Here is an 18,098-nt window from a genome sequence, read left to right on the forward strand (position 1 = left end):
AAAATCATTAGTTGATAGTCTGTATTCTCACAAACAAATTGGCAACCACAATGGGAGTACATGCCAATCTGATTGGAAAGTTTATGGAAGTTTATATAGAAGATGTGGGGGTTAAATCTCAAGACTTAACCATCAAGTATGGCTCAAGCTTTAGCAAATATATCCTCATCTTCTTTGCACCCTTTTGTTTTCTTGTATTAACTCATGCGCAATTGGCCAATGATTGGGTTTCTCCAATCATTAACTTGGGTATCAAGATGAACCTCTTCAACAGATAGACCCTTAAATTAGCCAAACATAGGAACAACTAATGATTTTGTTAGTGGAATAGGTCCAGGATTAAATAATAATCAATGGCATTAGTGATTAAAATAATGGATCACGGTGCAATGAATGTATATAGAAGAATATTTAAAATAAGGAAGGGTTTTATTTGATGGAAGTGGATCGAAAGATTATTGTAGGCAGGATTCATAAGGTCAACCTGTGTGTAGACAATTACAATTTTCACTTGAGCAATGTATGGGAGAAGTTACCAGAATATGAGGAGGATTGCAGTAATGGGCATTCTCAGGTTATAACCAAATCTTCATTGCAGAAAATGATACCCTTAAATCAGCTAAACGGAGGAACAATTAATGATTAAAACTTGGGTCCCTAATTCTCTATCAATAACTGATGGGAGTATCTTCTTACTTAAACACATGGGACTTTGTGCAACGGAGTATTAAGTTTTTTTTTTTTTTTTAAAGAAACGGAGTATAAGTTGACACAACATCGTTGAGTACTTACGGTGGACTCACATAAAAAGTGTTGAAATCAGCACATAAACCTAACGTGAATTTGGGTGTAGGAAAGAGTATAACCACATGAGACGTTTCACACATGGGGGAACATTATATGATTCCCACTTCCGTCACCATTTGGTGTATCTTCTTCTATTATTATAAAAATCTACTGCTTTATATTAGAAAACATTATCAAAGAACAAAATAATAATAATAATAATAATAAAAACAAAACTAGCACATAGTTAAGCAAATGAGGACGCCCACAAAATATCCAGCCTCAATTCTTAAATCTTAAATAAACTTGCAGATGCTGTTGACAACTAGCTTACGTAATAAATAAATAATCAATTATCTCCCCTTTCTCCACCTAAAAGCAACCTCTCACCAAAATCCGAATCTACCTCTCTCTCTCATGCCCAACTATCTATCTTATCCTCTTAAACTCGATCCCCATTTCCCATCTCAACCGTCCATCTCATCCAACGCTCCACAATCAACATCTGAAATCATTACCATACTCTCACACTTACACAACACTTAAATCGCTCTATAAAGTTAAAAAACGTTCATAACTAACACGAAAGAGCACCTCTTGAAATTCAGTTAAAAGATTTTTAAGATTTTTTTTGTTTGCTCATCACTCTCTGAGATATTTTTTTTATTTTCCCTCACTTTCTCTCCCTCCAAACAGGTTTCGAAAGCTTTTTTTTTATTATTATTTATTTTTTACTCTTTTCGCTTGCGAGAAATGGAGATGGCTATGGAAGATTCGCACTGCTCGCACGATCTTCTCCTTCTCTCCATGGCTCGCGCGGCGGTGATTGTCAATGGACGGAGCCCTCTGTTTCCGACGAATCCTATACAGAATACGCAACGAATAAGTAAAGCTGCTTAGGGTTTGTTAAACCTCTCTGTGTTTTTTTTTTACAACTTTGAAAGTGTGTTTTTCTTTTGGTTTTGTGTGTTTCTCTGTTTTGGACCTGAAATTCGTGGAATTGAGTTCAAGAACTCTAGGGGTATGGTGAATTTCACTCAGTTTGTGAATTTCATTTCTGAATATTAGTGATTTTCTTGAAGATTTGGAGTTCCAGGGCTTCTGGAATTGTTCTTGTGAAATTTGAGGTCCTTAGGGTTTCACATAGTTCGTGAAATGTTTGTAGCTTGGGATTTGTGGGGGAAGTTTGAGTTCAATTTCTAGGGTTTGAAAAGAATTTTTTGTCAAACATTGAGTTCTTTAGGGTTTCATGTGGTTCTTGTAAGTGCTCTGCTTCTGAATTTCCAAGAATTTATCAGGAATTAAGGACATAATTCTGTGTAGTCTTTGAAGGAGTTGGATGGGTATTTGAATTTGAATTTGGGTTTTTTTGGCGGGAAAATTTGAATGGCTAAAAGGTGGGAATTAGGGTTTCCGAAGTCTAATGCTTCTAGTCTTAAAGAACAAGTAGCAAGAACCATTCTCCGGAATGTGAGGGCGCAAGGGCATCCATACGTTGAGATTCGGGAAGATGGGAAAAAGTTTATTTTCTTCTGTACTTTGTGTCTTGCACCATGTTATAGCGATACTGTGTTATTTGATCACTTGAAGGGGAATCTTCACACTGAGAGGTTATCTACTGCCAAGGTTACACTTATGGGACCGAATCCCTGGCCCTTTAATGATGGTGTTCTTTTCTTTGATAATTCAGTGGAAAATGATAAAAATTCTGGGGTTTCAAATACTAGTAAAAGTAGGTTGTTGGAGTGGCACAACGATGATAACAATCTTTCTATTGTCAACTATGATGGAAATTCGAAATCTAGTGGTAATGGGTATGTTGTTGATCATTCAGATACTGAAATTAGTTCTGATGATTTGACTTTGGATGCTAATGGGGAGAATGGCAGTTTGGTAATTCCTGGTGTGCGGATTGGGCATGAAATTTCTGATATAAAGGGGCAGGAGGTTGGTTTTGGACTAATTGGTGCCAGGTTCTGTGAGAAGGGTGACATTTCAATTGGAATTAATAGAATATGGTGCGAGTGGTTAGGGAAAAAGAATCCTGGTGGAAATAACAATAAGTTCAAGGTTCCAGAGCATGATTTTGCTGTTATTACTTTCAATTACAATTTAGATATGGGCCACAAGGAGCTGTTTGACAATGTGAAGTCATTGCCCTCATCTAGTCCGACAACAAAATCAGAGATTGGGAATGGCACTAGTAGGAAAAGAAAGACATCATTTTCTGACCCTGAGGATGTTAGTGAGTCCTTGAGTAATCAATATGATTCATCTGTGGAAGATACTTCAGCATCAAATGATTCCTCTTCAAGATTGCTTTTGACTCACTTTGATGATCAACTTCTGCATACGAGGTTTATTTCAAATAAGTCTATAAGGCGGGAATTGAGACGGCAACAGCGTGTAGCGGCAGAAAGGATGTGTGACATCTGCCAACAAAGGATGCTTCCTGGGAAAGATGTATCAGCACTTATGAATATGAAGACTGGAAGGCTTGCATGCAGCAGTCGAAACGTGAATGGGGTAAAATTCTCTTCGCAACTTGTCTCTTTTTTCTTTTGGCTGTGTTTCTTTGGAACTTTATATGTCTTAATAAATTTTGAAGTATGATGTACTCATTATGGTCTATTATTGCTCTGTTTAAAGTTACAACTTGGAAATTGTTTACATTTTGCAGGCATTTCATGTTTTTCATACTTCCTGCGTCGTACATTGGATACTTTTTTGTGAGTTTCAAATAATTACAAAGGAGTTACATAACAAAAGAAATGCAGCTAAATACGATGAAATAGGAAAAGATGGTGAGGCAAAAGCCACAAGAACACAAGATGATTCTGTTTTCTGCCCAGAGTGCGAGGGCACTGGAATCATAATTGAAGGAAATGAGCTGGAGACACCAAATATCCTTCCTTCTGAGGTTTGTTCACTATGGGATAATTTTAAATTCATTCAAGACTTCATCTTGTTGGACGTGTCATTCCATTTTTCCCTTTGCTTATGTACACTTAACAGAGTCTATTACAGAATAGGCTTAAATATTATTCAAGATGAACAAAGCTATGATGAAAAGTATTACTCACTGGGAATTTTTCGCCTTTTCGGTTACTATTTTGTGTAACAGTTGTATACAACATCTCTCTCACATGGGTGTGGGTCCCACACTTGTGGGGTTCACCCCATATGAGAGGGATGTTGTATGCAACCGTTACACAAGATATCACCTCAAAAGTTTGTGAGTCAATTTGTTGTTATAAGTTCTAACTAAAATACCCAGTTACTTTTGTCTCTTATAGATTACTGAGAAATTTGCATATTCTAATTGATTTTGGTTATTTTCTTTTTACCATCAGATGTTCAAGTGTAAAATAAAGGCAAGTGATGGACGTAGAGCATGGATGAAAAATCCTGAAGTGTTGGAGAACTGCTCAACAGGTTTTCATTTCCCTTGTCAGTCAGAAGAAACAAATCAGGTATGTTACAGATTTGTGCAAAATTTATATTTTTTTTCTAAAGTAAATATTAATTGCTGTTGTTAATTCTAGGATGTTATTTCTTGATCATAGGAAAAGGCAAAACCCCTGAAATTGCTGCGTTTCTATGGATGTGATGTATAGATCAGCCAGAAGATCCTCTGAACCTTGTACCGATTTTAGTCTCACAGTAGCATGTAGATTTTGCTTTTAACATGTAAGTTGTTGTTCAAGTAAGTATCATGATTCTAGTACAAACCATGGGTAGGATTTTAAATATAACCAGGATTTCGTAAACATTGTATATACCTGTTGTTGGACAGAGGAGCATACATTCAGTATACATTGCTGAGATATATCTGCATGGTAAATGAATTGGATTTGCTCTTAATGGATGTAAGTGGTAACCTGCATATTGTCATTCATAACAAAATTTGTGCATTTTGTCAATCCATGTTTACTCTATGATAAAGGATTTATTTTTATTTTTTAATTTAATGCTGAAGACTGAAGTCAATGGGCTTGTCAGATGAATTTTGGTATTCCTTTCCACTTTAAGGCTTCCAAGAAACTTGTACATTTTATTTGTATTAAGTACAGGAAACATGTTTTTGTTTTGTTATTGTTAACAAAGTGAATAGATGTGAGAATAAGATGGCTAGCTGTGCACAAGCATGACTTTTGAAGCCATGAACTTGCACTTTTCAAGGATGCATAGGTGACAGTCTTACAGGGCAAGCTGGAAAGCTGCATGTTATCAAGGGAGTAACTTGAGATCTTTCTTTGGCATCGTGACAGACTTCTTTGTGACTTTGATTGAAATAAAGAGTATAATCAGTATATTATTTTTGTTTGATATATAATGTAATTATGAGAAATTTGGGAAGATATACTTGCCTGCTATTTCATAGGCAGCATGACTATATTCGAAAGTCCTCCATGTTTAAAATTCTTAACCAGTATCTTGGGGTGATATTAAGGGATTCTTTCTTGTAATTATCTAATATGTGTGAGAGGGGGGAGCCTCCATCTACTCTCGTACTTTCTTCTCAAATTATGGAAAGGATTAGCAAATATTTTTTGCTAGAGGAGGTTGGGGGATTACACTTTTATCATACACATGGCATTCTAATTTAGGCAACACTAATTTAGAAAAAAGGTTTCCTAAGAAACAATCTGAAACTTGTGAAAAAACCAATTTTTCTGTAAAGAATGAGAAATGCTATGATCACAACATTTTCATAACATTTCATAAGTGACAAGTTGGGGTTGGGTTGTTATTGGTAGGCAAAAAAAGTAATTTCATTGGTAGGTTTAAATCAGGATTAATGACAGCTTACCACCTGTGATTTATTGTAAAAATGTTGTGATCATAGCACTTTTCATAAATGATGAGTTGGAATTTTGAGTGGCTCTAGAGTTTAGACCATGATCATATGATCAAATAGAAATGAACTGGAAATTTCCAACGTTAAGAAGAAAGTCACGCATGCAAGCCGTGCACATCACAAGCAGCTCGTGATAGAAAAAAGTCAAAACAGATGTTTCTTTACCTACCTAAGAAAAATCCTGCATAAATATTTCATTTTGAGTTTGAGAATTGGTATGAATTGAAAGATCCTTCGTTTATATATGAAATACATTTTCGTCACAATCTGCCGGCTCTTACGTCCAACAAAAGATGACCTGTAAAAAAATCTCAGATCACAAGCCGGCCCACCTATCTTCCATGAAAGACTGTCATTTTCAGAAATCACACTATATAAACCAAACCATTTTCGCATGAATCAAAAGGTAATCAAAGAATGATGTATTTTCACCTTAAAAGCATGATGTCCCTGCTAATAGTTCTAGCCACGGTTCTTTCTCTAATGGTGGGATCAGGCTCTCAGGCTCGGCCACTATCTGGCTCTGGGGTAGAAGTTTCAGGAGCCGGAGTTGAAAATACATATGAAATTAACCTTGGGGCACTTGCCACGATGCTCCCCAAAGGTCCTGTTCCACCATCAGGTCCGAACCCAGACATAAACTGATTCAAGCTTTCTTTGTATGGTGAAAAAAGAACTAAAATGCCAATGTAGTTCTTGTGATACACAAGTTAAGCTGTTAAGGTACTACTAGCTTTGGATAGTTATGGCAGTCGGTAGATCACTCATGTACTATTGAAAGAATCGCATATGTATGTTTGAATTTTTTTTCATTTTTGTTCCTCTACAAGATTTTATTCTTGTATCAGCTATCATACATTATAATTTTTATAGTGGGATTGGTGTCACGTGGCTGTTTGGGATATACTATATATGTTAAGAAATACTTGGACAAGGTCTCAAACTTCTAGCTATGGTTCCATCAATTGGTTGTCATTTTCTACTAACGATTGTCCAAACAAAAGCAAAAGACTCGCTTGCGATATGATTGATCCAAGCATCCAACTAGTCCCACAACACTCCGAAACATTTAAAAAATACTTTTTGCTGAATAGCTTATTAAGAGCTACGATCAAGGACATAAACAACCCTAATTGAGTCGAGCACGAAGCTGCAATTTTTATGTTTAAGCTTCTTTTGTTTCAAGAACGAGATCCATTAACATCCACAAATTTTGTTTAGTAAATCAACCAACCAGCTATAGCTTTTACGTAAAGAAACCAAGGTAGTAATATCATATTGGTACCATAACCATTCAAGCCGGTAGTATCTTTCGTACTGGCCAATAAATTGATACCGGTACTATTCTAAAATGTATTGAATGAAATACTACATTGTACTAGCCTGTACCCACTGTGCCAGAATTTTTTGTGTGCTTCAACCGGCACAATAAAAATTAATAAATTTTTTTTTTTTTTTTTTTTTGCAAAAAGGTTATAAATATGTTATTATGCTAGTACATTGGGTTATGTAATTAGACTAATATTTGAGCTCATAAAATATGTGAATTTTAAATTATATATTGTTGTGAAATACAAGCAAAACAATAAAATAATACGCACAACAACGCACAAAAATTGGCATGGTTAGGCTAACTCCAAGCCTTCCTCTTTAGGCATTGCCAAACACAATTCACTATTAATAATAGGAATTACAACCATAGAAACTCTCCAAAAAAAAAAAAAAAGACTCAAACAAAACAAAACTCTCAAACATAAACTAAAAGATAGCACCCCCAATACACTCAAAGGTGCACTCAAACTAACTCATTAGGCAAAACTTAATCTTCACCTCTCTCACAAGACAAAGCTTTGCTCCTAACTCTGACACACGAATACACACACAAATCTATACCATCACTCTCTTTTATAAGGAGTGACACTTCGTCTTACTTCATTTTAGGGATGGCAATGGAGTTGAGCACTTGAGCGAGGTCAAAGGATGAAATATGTCTTGCCCTGTCCTCGCCCCACTCTGCATGATGGGCCACACTAGCCTGCCTAGGGATAGAGTTATGCTTTGACTTGGGGGGCAATGGCCACCTCAACTTTTAAAAAAAATTGACCTCCATATATACATATATATATATATATATTTTTTTTTTTTTTGAGAGAGAGTTTCAACTTATGACATTCGCTCCTGATGATAGTTTTCTTTTATCATTAGACTAAGACACCAATTGGCTTTTGGTATAGGTAGGAATTGGACTTCTATATATATATATATATATATATATGAGATTTTTAAAATTTGACCTATGAAAGACAAGTTCAAGACAGAATTGGATTGCTGAGATCTCTTGTAAATGATTTGATATAATCTAATCAAGGTTTGAAACAAGAATAAATGGTGGATTTGAACAAAACGTGTTGTTGACACTACTGCTAACGCTAGGTTAAGTGTGTCTTCATCTTTTGCTTCATAGTTCAAGCCATAACATTAGCAAGAACACAGAGAGAGAGAGAGAGAGAGAGAGAGAGAGAGAGAGAGAGAGAGAGAGAGAGAGAGACTTTTAGAGAGAAGAGGTAAGTGTCAATAGAAAATGTACATAAAAAATAGAGATCAGATTCACTGAGATTTCAAGAAAGAGAAATAGAAAGATAAAACAGATGAAACAAGAAAGATTAAAAAAAAAAAGGCTTGGTTAATGATGATTCCTTGGATATCAGTGGGTTGACAAGACTCGAGCGATGATCTTTGGGCTATATCCTGTAATACAAAGAACACTGAATCAGAGGAGACCGGTGGGGACCGGTCAAAAGTCCTCCGATGATGAAGTTAGTTACTTTTGAACTCTCTGTAAGGAAGAAGTATTTTCTCAAAGTGAAATTGTCTGAATTCCTTTACCTTTCATCGAAGAAGCCTTATATAGTATGCGTGGAACGGTTATCTGTTTAGTAACCGTTCCCAATGTCGAGGAGTCCGAAGAATTGGGGTAACTTCCATAACCGCTATGGAAGTTACCTAGGTTGGACGGGCCGTTCTATGGTGAACTCGTCCATCCTTAGTAAAAGATGGACGAGACCTCCACGATGAACTCGTCCATCTTTAGTAAAAGATGGACGAGACTAAAGATGGACGAGACCATCTTGGACGGCTTACCCTGCTTAAATGATGGGTAAGATTCCATTAGGTATTGTCCGTCCATAGACGGACGAGGTTAGCCAGAACGCTTGAAACATTCACTTTGCCTATTTGATTTATCGTAGCTTGTCTTTCGTTGGACGAGACATATGGACGAGTTATGGAGTTGGATGATTTCTGTGACACCATCAGTTAATACATACATTAATCATTGAGTTTATGAAACTTTTCATGGAAATTTGAAAAAGTTACCTACTTTTTTTATAACTTTTTTAATTTCACATAAAAAGTTTCTTAAAATGATTTATTAATATATGCCCTAAAAGCATACGTTAGTAAAACCCAAAAAGTAAATTAAAATTGAGTTTTTGTTTTTAAAATAATTTACTAATATATGCCCTAAAGGCATATGTTAGTAAAACCCAAAAATAAGTGTCAATAGAAAATGTAAGTAAAAAATAGAGATCAGATTCACTGAGATTTCAAGAAAGAGAAATAGACAGATAAAACAGATGAAACAAGAAAGATTAAAAAAAAAAAGGCTTGGTTAATATATACATTAATCATTGAGTTTATGAAACTTTTCATGGAAATTTGAAAAAGTTACCTACTTTTTTTTATAACTTTTTAAATTTTCCATAAAAAGTTTCTTAAAATGATTTATTAATATATGTCCTAAAAGCATACATTAGTAAAACCCAAAAAGCAAATTAAAACTGAGTTTTTGTTTTTAAAATGATTTACTAATATATGCCCTAAAGGCATACGTTAGTAAAACCCAAAAATAAATTAAAGTTGAGTTTTTGTTTTTAATATTTTCTTATGTTTTAGAAATTTAATGTGTGGTTATCATTAGAGGAGTTAGTGGGCAGTGCAAACTAATGGCAAAAGAGAAAAATTGAAATTGATGGTTTGTACTTTGTTTGACTTTAGCGGTCCTACTCAGTAGAAAAATTATCTCTTTGTTTGTACTTTGGTTGTGGGTTCCATTAGTTTAACCAGTACTGGTAGAGTCTCTTGGATACCTTAGTTTGAAAATTATCTTTAAGAGTCCGTTTGGTTGGGATAATGAAAAGTGAAATGATAGAAAATAAAAAAGGGAAGGAAAAGTAGAGAGATAGAAGAGATTTTAATTTGCCTCATTTGTGTTTAGTTGAAGGTGGAAAAGTAGAGAGATAAAAAATAGAGTTTGTATAAATTTACTCTCATGCCCCTTTTACATAACTTATTTTATATAAATATTTTATAAAGGAAAAAGAAAAAGAAAAAACTCGTTTTATGTAAAATGGTTCAAAGGAAAAGAAATTCAAGAAAAAAAAGTTGAAATGTGAGTAGCAAAGAACCCAGGAAAAAAAAGGTTCAACAAAACCAGAGACAGAGCCAAAAAAAAAATTAAGAAAAAGAAAAAGAAAAAAGAAACAAGGTTCAACGTCAGACAAAGAACCCATAAAAAGGGGAAAAAAGTGTTAATGTTGAATTTACTTTACGAAAGTAGAAGGGGTAGAAATGTCATTTTAATCAAATCACTTCCCTTCCCCATTTTCTCTCCAATTTGGGGGAGCTGAAAAATGGTGGGCCATGGGAGAAAATAGGTGGGTCCCACCATTTTCTTTCCTCCAAAATTACTCCAACCAAACACCCTTCCCACCTAAAATCTCTCCTATTTTCTTTCCTCCATTTTCCATATTCCCTATTTTCACTCCAACCAAACCTAGTATAAAGAAAGAAAAAAAAAAAGTTTGTTGTGGTTTGTAAGATAGGTTTATTTGGCTTTTTGTTTGAGACTAATGTTTGTGGGGCATATTGTGGATTTAGGCGTGTAGTTGATGTATCCCTAGTATTATTCAATATTCATAAGCTAATATTAATAATTTATTTTTTCTAATCTCTAACGTTGATCTCCTAATTTATGAAAATCTTAAATTAAAATTTGAAAAATCACCATTGACGATATTGGTATTAGTTTATTGCAGATCTCAGATTGCATCGACAAATATAAGATTATTAATGAATGTGATGAAATTTCATAAGCTGACATTAAACTTTGCCCACCTAGGTTTGAACCTGGCTCCATAGTCCATCCTTGACCCTGCCCCACCCCTTGGTTCTTCGCGAGGCCCCACCCTACCCCACAAAACCCTACTTCATGTTAATCGATCTCACCCCCACCCCACACTTGTTACTCATTAAAATTAATATGCTTGAAATTATAATTAAATTTATCTCATCAAATCCAACTAATTTTTTGTAAGAACTTAATAATATTATTAAAAATATATAACAAGATGATATCACAACAAAAACCAAAAGTCCTAATATTCACACCATACATTTAAATACTTAGTAATACAAACCAAGTTTTTAATATAGTGTGGGACAGGGCAAGGCTAAAAAGCCTAAACCCATCCCCGTTGCACCTCGAGTTGTAGGGCAAAAATCTCATCCCATCCTTGCCCCACTACCTTTGCAGGCTAGGAAAAACCCACGCAGGCGGGCAAAATTGTCATCTCCACTTCGTTTCATTTTAATGTGGGATTATCCCTTTTAAATTTTAATATAATTAACGCACATCCTTATTATTTTTCAAGTTGATGTAGGATTCCAAAACCAATAAAGAATTTATAAACTCCTTCTATCATAAGCTGGACTCAACATATATTTATAAACATATAAGTAAATAAATACATACGTACGTAAAAACATATATATAATATAAGGATTTTGAATTTATGTTGACCTTTTTATATTGTGCTGTGTAGACCTCTTCTTACAATGACAAGTAGCCGAACAAAACACTAACTACAACCAAAAAATAAATATTGTTCTTCTAAAATTAATTCGAAAAAATAAATTCAGTTATCCAAACTTCAATAGCATCGTTTCACCACATACATGTTGGTAGTTATGTTACTTGCTTCAATTATCTCTTTTTTTCCTTTAAACCTCACTTCATTTTCCCTTCCTATTCTACCTTCTTTTCTATAAGAATTGTGAAAAAAAAATTCCCAAAACAAGGTTTGGCTTTTCTGTAAGAAAAATTATTGAGGAAGCAAATCTTTCGACTTTCTGCAAGAAAAATCACCAATGTTGAAAGGCCAGGATAGCGTCATTGTTTTCCTTCTCACTTAATTTTATTTATTCATGAAATGTCTTTTCGTTTGCTATTGTTTGATATGATGCTATAATTTATAAAAATGAATAACCAAAAAAGGTTCAATGCAACAGTGTACAATGCACAATAGCAGAAAAAGAAAAAGAATTTTCATATTAGAAAACAAATAGAAAGCCAAAAAAAAAAAAAAAAAAAAAAAACCTCAATTATTTTTACATAAAAATTAAATTGATTCTAAAATAACAAAAAAAAAAAAAAATACTTTGCAAAAAAATTGAATTGCAATCAAATTCAAAAGATATTATAAGTTTTTTTGCCCTCTCTCTCTTTCATCACCACAAAATCTAACCCAATTTCATTTTCAAACCACGAAAAGTACAATCAAGACTGAACCTAAAATAAAATCATTCCATAGACAATGGCCATGACTGAAAGTAGCTAATGGTAGTTGGATACTTGGATCATCAATCCGCTGATGCCTTCTTAAGTCTTTCTCTCACCAAGAGTCACTTTTTTCTTTTCCATTTTTGTTTTGATAACCCTATAGCTATAATTGTTACATTTTTGTACTCATGACATAAAAATATACAATTTAGTTGAGCACTTGTATGTGCATGGATTATAAACTAGTATAATTTAAAATGGATTGATCAATTTGAACAATACTTGAATCTCAGGAGTCAAAAAGATTTAGTTTTAACTGACTCAAACCTCAAGGAGTCTTTTTGCATTTTTGCCAATTTAATTTTTTGGTATAAGATAGAAGACAAAATTTTTACAAAACATAGAAACGACAAATCCCAAATATGATCCCAACCAACCTGATCCCTACCAAATTTTAAGGAATATAAAAATACGTTCACTCATTATTACTTGGCCGAATAGCATTTTTTTTAATGTAAAAAAAAATATAAAAATAAATAAAAATAAAAGAAAAAAAGAAGTACGTCCACGCATACTTGGCTGAATAGCAATTGATTTAAGTATTCACTGTATATTGATTACCAAATTTAAGTTTAGACCATTATTAACAACTTTTATATTAATTTATATTTCCCCTCTATATATCTAATATATTTAGAAATTTTATATTCAACTTTAAAAAGCTACGTACGGAAAAAAAATCAAATCCATCCATGTTAGCAATTTCTATAAATTTATGCTTATATTTTAAATTTTGCATAACTTTTATGTATTGTAAATAATAATATAAGCCACGCTTTTCATAAAATATCTATAAATAATTCAATGATTTACTATGCATATATATATATATATATATTATGATAGTAAAAAAAAAATGCAATTTAACAATTAATCTATGTTTTAAATAATATTTCATTTTCTCTATAAAGAAATCATATATTATTATTATGTGTTTGTAATCATATGTTTACAAACATAACAATAAATAAATAAATGTATGTATATGGTTGTATATATATATATATATATATATGTGTACATTAATGTATATGTGCATTTATTTTTGTGTAAGTATATAAATAACGGTACCCTAAAACAACACATTATTATTAACCAATATCGAAATATTTAGTCATCCAATATGAAATTGACTTTCTAATAAGAATCACATATCTCCAAACATTTGTTAACCCATATATGTTTAGAAATATTTAACAAAAAATACGGATACCCGCTGTCCCAGATGCCACTCTCCTGAAACGACTATTCACATTCTCTGGGACTGCCCTTGGGCAAAAGAGGTTTGGCACCAATCCCCAGGTATTCTGCCCTTGTCTTTCTTCCAGTGGCCGCTTCAAGACTGGTTGCGAAATAATGCTACGGTAAATAGAACCGCCTTACCCCACCACCCCCCTTGGCAGGTCTACTTTCCCTTCACATGTTGGAAACTTTGGTTAGCAAGGAATGAAAGAATATTTTCAAACAAATCCCGATCCCAACATAGCCTAGTCTATTCCGCTGTTCAAGCGGCGATCGAATTTTATTTCCTTGCCGGTACCACCAAGCGACCCTTGGATTTGATACCTTAGAGCATCAACTGGCAGACCCCTCCCTACCCCTTTCTTAAACTCAACACTGATGGCAGTGCCCTAGACAACCCAGGTCTAGCTGGCGCAGGGGGTGTTCTTCGAGACCACCAGGGCCAATGGATTGCAGGATTTTCTATGCATGTGGGCATTGCGACAAACAATATAGCTGAGTTGGAGGCAGTGAGACAAGGACTGGTAATGGCATGGAATATGGGAGTAAAGCGCCTTCATCTGGAATTCGACTCCAAAGTGGTCCTAGACTGGCTAACAAGTTCAAATTTAAATTATCCCACTAATATATTGCCCTTGATCTGTGATTGCAGGAACCTTTTGGAGCAGGATTGGGAGGTGCACATGCATCATGAGTTCCGTGAAGCAAATGGTTGTGCAGATGCGCTAGCTAAGCGGGGGACCCATCTCCGTAGTAGGATGACTGTTTATAGTGAATGTCCCAATTTTGTCTATGTTCCATATGTGAGGGACTTGTCTGGCTTGGGGGAAATTCGGCTATGTAACCCCAGCACAGTTGTAAATGTTGTATGAACTCTGTGTTTGTTTAAATAAAATCTCCCGCTTTTCCACCAAAAAAAAAAGAAATATTTAACAAAGTTTCAAAGATAAGAGAATTGACGAGAAAAAAATCTTAAATTTTCATTAATTATAATTAATTAAAATGCTCCATTTTATATATAAGTAAGAGAGAGTAATCGAAACTAACTAACCAACCAATCATTGGGTACTAGGCTTTGCATATTGATTAACTAACTCACTCATACCACTCACATGAATAGCAAGTAGGATTGTGACGTGTATTAGTAACTCATGCACATATCACCATCATTCTTGAGGAACAACTCAGCAATGCACTGTTAGCAGTGAACTGCAGCATAATTCCTGAGGAATAACTCAGCAATAAATAGACCATCAACTACCACCGTAATGCAACAAAATTTTGTTCCTAGATTGCCAAGTTCAGCACACCAATGACAAACTTCATATTCCAATTTTCTCATGGCCTAGCTATAGCTATTCACGTCATAGCTTTACTATCAGGAATTTGCATTAAATAGTGAATTTTTGGCGTTTCCATGTCTTATAGGGGTGTCTTACTATTGTGATAAGGACAAATGGCAGGCTACTCCAGTTCGTATGCTTTTTCATTTATATTGTGTAATTGGAGATGAACTAATTCACTCACACATTATCTTCATTGAAATCTAGTTCAAGATCATACCTTTGGCTCCAACTTAGTCAAGAAATTTCCACACCACACCAAAAGATGTGTGGGGCTCTGATGATGTTCTACATGAAGGAAATATACACATCAAGATGGTCCTCATCCATCCCCGAGGACCATCTTAAGATTGAGCATTCTGGTTCTTATAGTTATGTTGGTAATTTTATTGTTGTATTTATGTTTAGGTGTAAACATTGGTTCAACTCCAAATTTCTCAATCCTAATTATTATAATTTCTGATCTATAATATGAGATATGGGGAAGTTTAAGAATCAAAATCTAGTATGGAAATAGTGTTTACTTTAAACAAATATTGTTACTTATATGTATATTAACATGTTTAGTGCATGGTAAGTGGAAAATTTTACTCCAAAGTTTAGGGTTTGGGTTTAATGGCATCTTTTCCCTTGTATTAGGAGCTACTAGGATTAATTTGATATTCGGCCTATTTTCCTTTAATCTAATCTTACACCAATAATTTCTGGAAAAACTTGGGCTTAAAACTCAAAAATAGACACAGTATCAAATTAATTCTAGTAGCTTATAATGTAAGGGAAGAGATTCCATTAAACCAATATAATGGCATCTTTAAAGTTTTCATGAAAATAAACATATTGATTTGATAGGTCCACTAGAACTAAATATCTAGGAGGAAAAAAAAAATATATATATATATATATATATATATATATCTTAGTGGTAATCCAAGAGTTGGCCGAGTTGGTTGGGCTCTCGGTAGTCTTAAGGAAACACCATGAAAACCAATATATATAAATATATATATATATGTTTCCGGATCTCGTGGGGAAAAAACAAGATAGGGTAGGGCCTTACATAATAGGACAAGTACAAGATAAGATAATGACCTTTGCCACGTGGGAAAGGGTAAAACACCCATGATCCAATTTCCTCTTCTCATTTCCATCCATAATAAATATGAGTTAAACATAAGCATGACTCTAATATATAAATGTGTGTTTAGAATATAATATATCACGACTCTACTCAATACAATGCTGCAACTACTGCCTCAACAGATAGCTTGACAGCAGCCAATCCATCGACGTCATTTATACCTCATTAGCAAGCTCGACAACAAACAATCCATTGAGTTTTATGAAAATATAAATCTAGTTTTGTTTTTTTATTACGTGGTAACTTTGGAATTCGAGCACTAGAGTTACAAGATGAGTTATATAGTATTTTTCAAAGCTATCATCGCACACATCATAGAGGAGTTGCATCGACTTTTGTGTGATTAGGGTTTTGTACCAAGCAATTTCCAATTCATTGTTGAAGCGTGTTGCTACAAAGAATTTTGCACCAATCAACTACAACAATCCAAAATTGTTGTAAGGAGTCAGTCACATCAATAAGATATTTGTGCAATCGTTAGCTACATTGATAGGAGATCTGTGCTAACTGAAGAAGTTTACAATCAATCAAAAGTCCAACTTGGTTTAAGCTAAGCTAAGATCACTAAGTCCAACTGTATGTAGGTATCTGGGATTGTGTATAGTCTCTCGTACTTGTAACCTCGATTTTTTGTTAGTAGAATCTTTAAGAGTAGTGACCTATATAATCACTTGGTGGGTTTTATCCTATAGAAGTTTTCTCTAATGTAACCGTATCATCGAGTCTGCCCTCATTTTACTTGTCAAGTTACCAATTTGTGCACAAAAATGATCATTTTGATCATGGATCATGGAAATGTTTAAAAGGTCAAAATTTAACTGAATTGGACGTTAGATTATCCAATTTTTCATGTTGAAGACTTATCATGGTGGTAGTTAACGACTTTACAAAGTATACATGAATTTTTCTTTTGCCTACTTCAAAGACCATTTAAAATAAATTCACTCGATAAAAACCAAGTGTAGATAACCAAAACTTAGAAGGTTCGGGAACACACCTGATGTGAGATTAACCGAAACTGAAAATTATTGAACTAACTCTGATGTTCGATTTTATTTTATCATGGAACATATGAGAAAAATGACTTTCCCAAACATTACGAAGAGAAGAAACTAACCACTCCTCCAATTCCTTACAAACACACAAAATTCAGTATAGCAATACTAACAAATCCCCAACACCAAAATTCATTGTGATTTACAAATTAAGCATAATCAAAATCCTAAATTTTTTTATAAATAAAATAAAACGAGAGACAAAAATGAGTTCTAGTGGGTCACTATAGATCAAAAGATGGTCAATGGAGGGTCATGGTTTTGTGACTTTTGTCAACCATGTCACAGTGGCCATAGGTTCGTCATCATCGTTAGTCCCAAAATGAGAGAGAGAGAGAGTCCCAGGTCCCAATCTTGTCAAAGGTGGGTTGCAATATGCAATGCGTCTCAATGAGTTGACTGGGTTGTAGTGGTAAGGAGTTTGTTGCGACTCTTGTGAGGCATAAATTTTTTTATGCCTCTGAGGGGATTATTTATCGACAATCTGAAAATATTTTTCAAGTTAACCACCTCAAACCAAAAACCCAAAAATGGAGAAAATATCTTCCAAAAAAGATTTAAAATTGAAACAAAATCAACCTTAGAGATGATATGTGTATTTTCCTAAATTTGTTGCACCCTAATTTGTTTCGTCACTAAAATTGAATTAACATGGTTACTGTGTAATTAGTTCTCTATTTTTGTAGGATTAATACTATTCTTCTTCACAATTACATTACATAAAGCTTTTGTTAAATGACCACTTTTCATGCTAATTGTAGATTAATCTCAAATTCTCATACCACTCGTCAAAATAAGAAATTTAAGCATGCTTTATATTATGCTAGGCAAGGGTATTTGCTACATTCCAAACATCTTAATAGTTTGACGATACTCACATAATGAACTCACCGGTATTTAAAATAAACTTATTGAAATGGTCGACTATCTACACACATAGCACAACCACAATTAGATTTTAGACTCTTCCTAAATATAGATACCATTTAGAGAC

The 18,098-nt window shown here is 34.0% G+C and overlaps 1 protein-coding gene across 1 annotated transcript; it reads left to right on the plus strand.

Annotated features, from left to right (window-relative positions):
• Positions 1-1,372: 1,372 nt before the first annotated feature.
• Positions 1,373-4,650, plus strand: LOC126695523 (uncharacterized). The gene is made up of 4 exons (XM_050392300.1): positions 1,373-3,312; positions 3,467-3,706; positions 4,140-4,259; positions 4,353-4,650. The coding sequence occupies exons 1-4, from the start codon at positions 2,173-2,175 to the stop codon at positions 4,401-4,403; spliced, it is 1,551 nt and encodes a 516-aa protein (XP_050248257.1). The 5' UTR covers positions 1,373-2,172; the 3' UTR covers positions 4,404-4,650.
• Positions 4,651-18,098: the final 13,448 nt, after the last annotated feature.

This window comes from Quercus robur, chromosome 8, assembly GCF_932294415.1.
Source record: "Quercus robur chromosome 8, dhQueRobu3.1, whole genome shotgun sequence".
Lineage (NCBI taxonomy): Eukaryota > Viridiplantae > Streptophyta > Magnoliopsida > Fagales > Fagaceae > Quercus > Quercus robur.

Excerpts from the sequence above, each read along its gene's own strand:
- LOC126695523 (XM_050392300.1), top strand. The coding sequence starts at position 2,173 with ATGGCTAAAAGGTGGGAATTAGGGTTTCCGAAGTCTAATGCTTCTAGT. Across the intron at positions 3,313-3,466 it reads GCAGTCGAAACGTGAATGGG|GCATTTCATGTTTTTCATAC; the intron begins GTAAAATTCTCT and ends TACATTTTGCAG. Across the intron at positions 4,260-4,352 it reads AGTCAGAAGAAACAAATCAG|GAAAAGGCAAAACCCCTGAA; the intron begins GTATGTTACAGA and ends TCTTGATCATAG.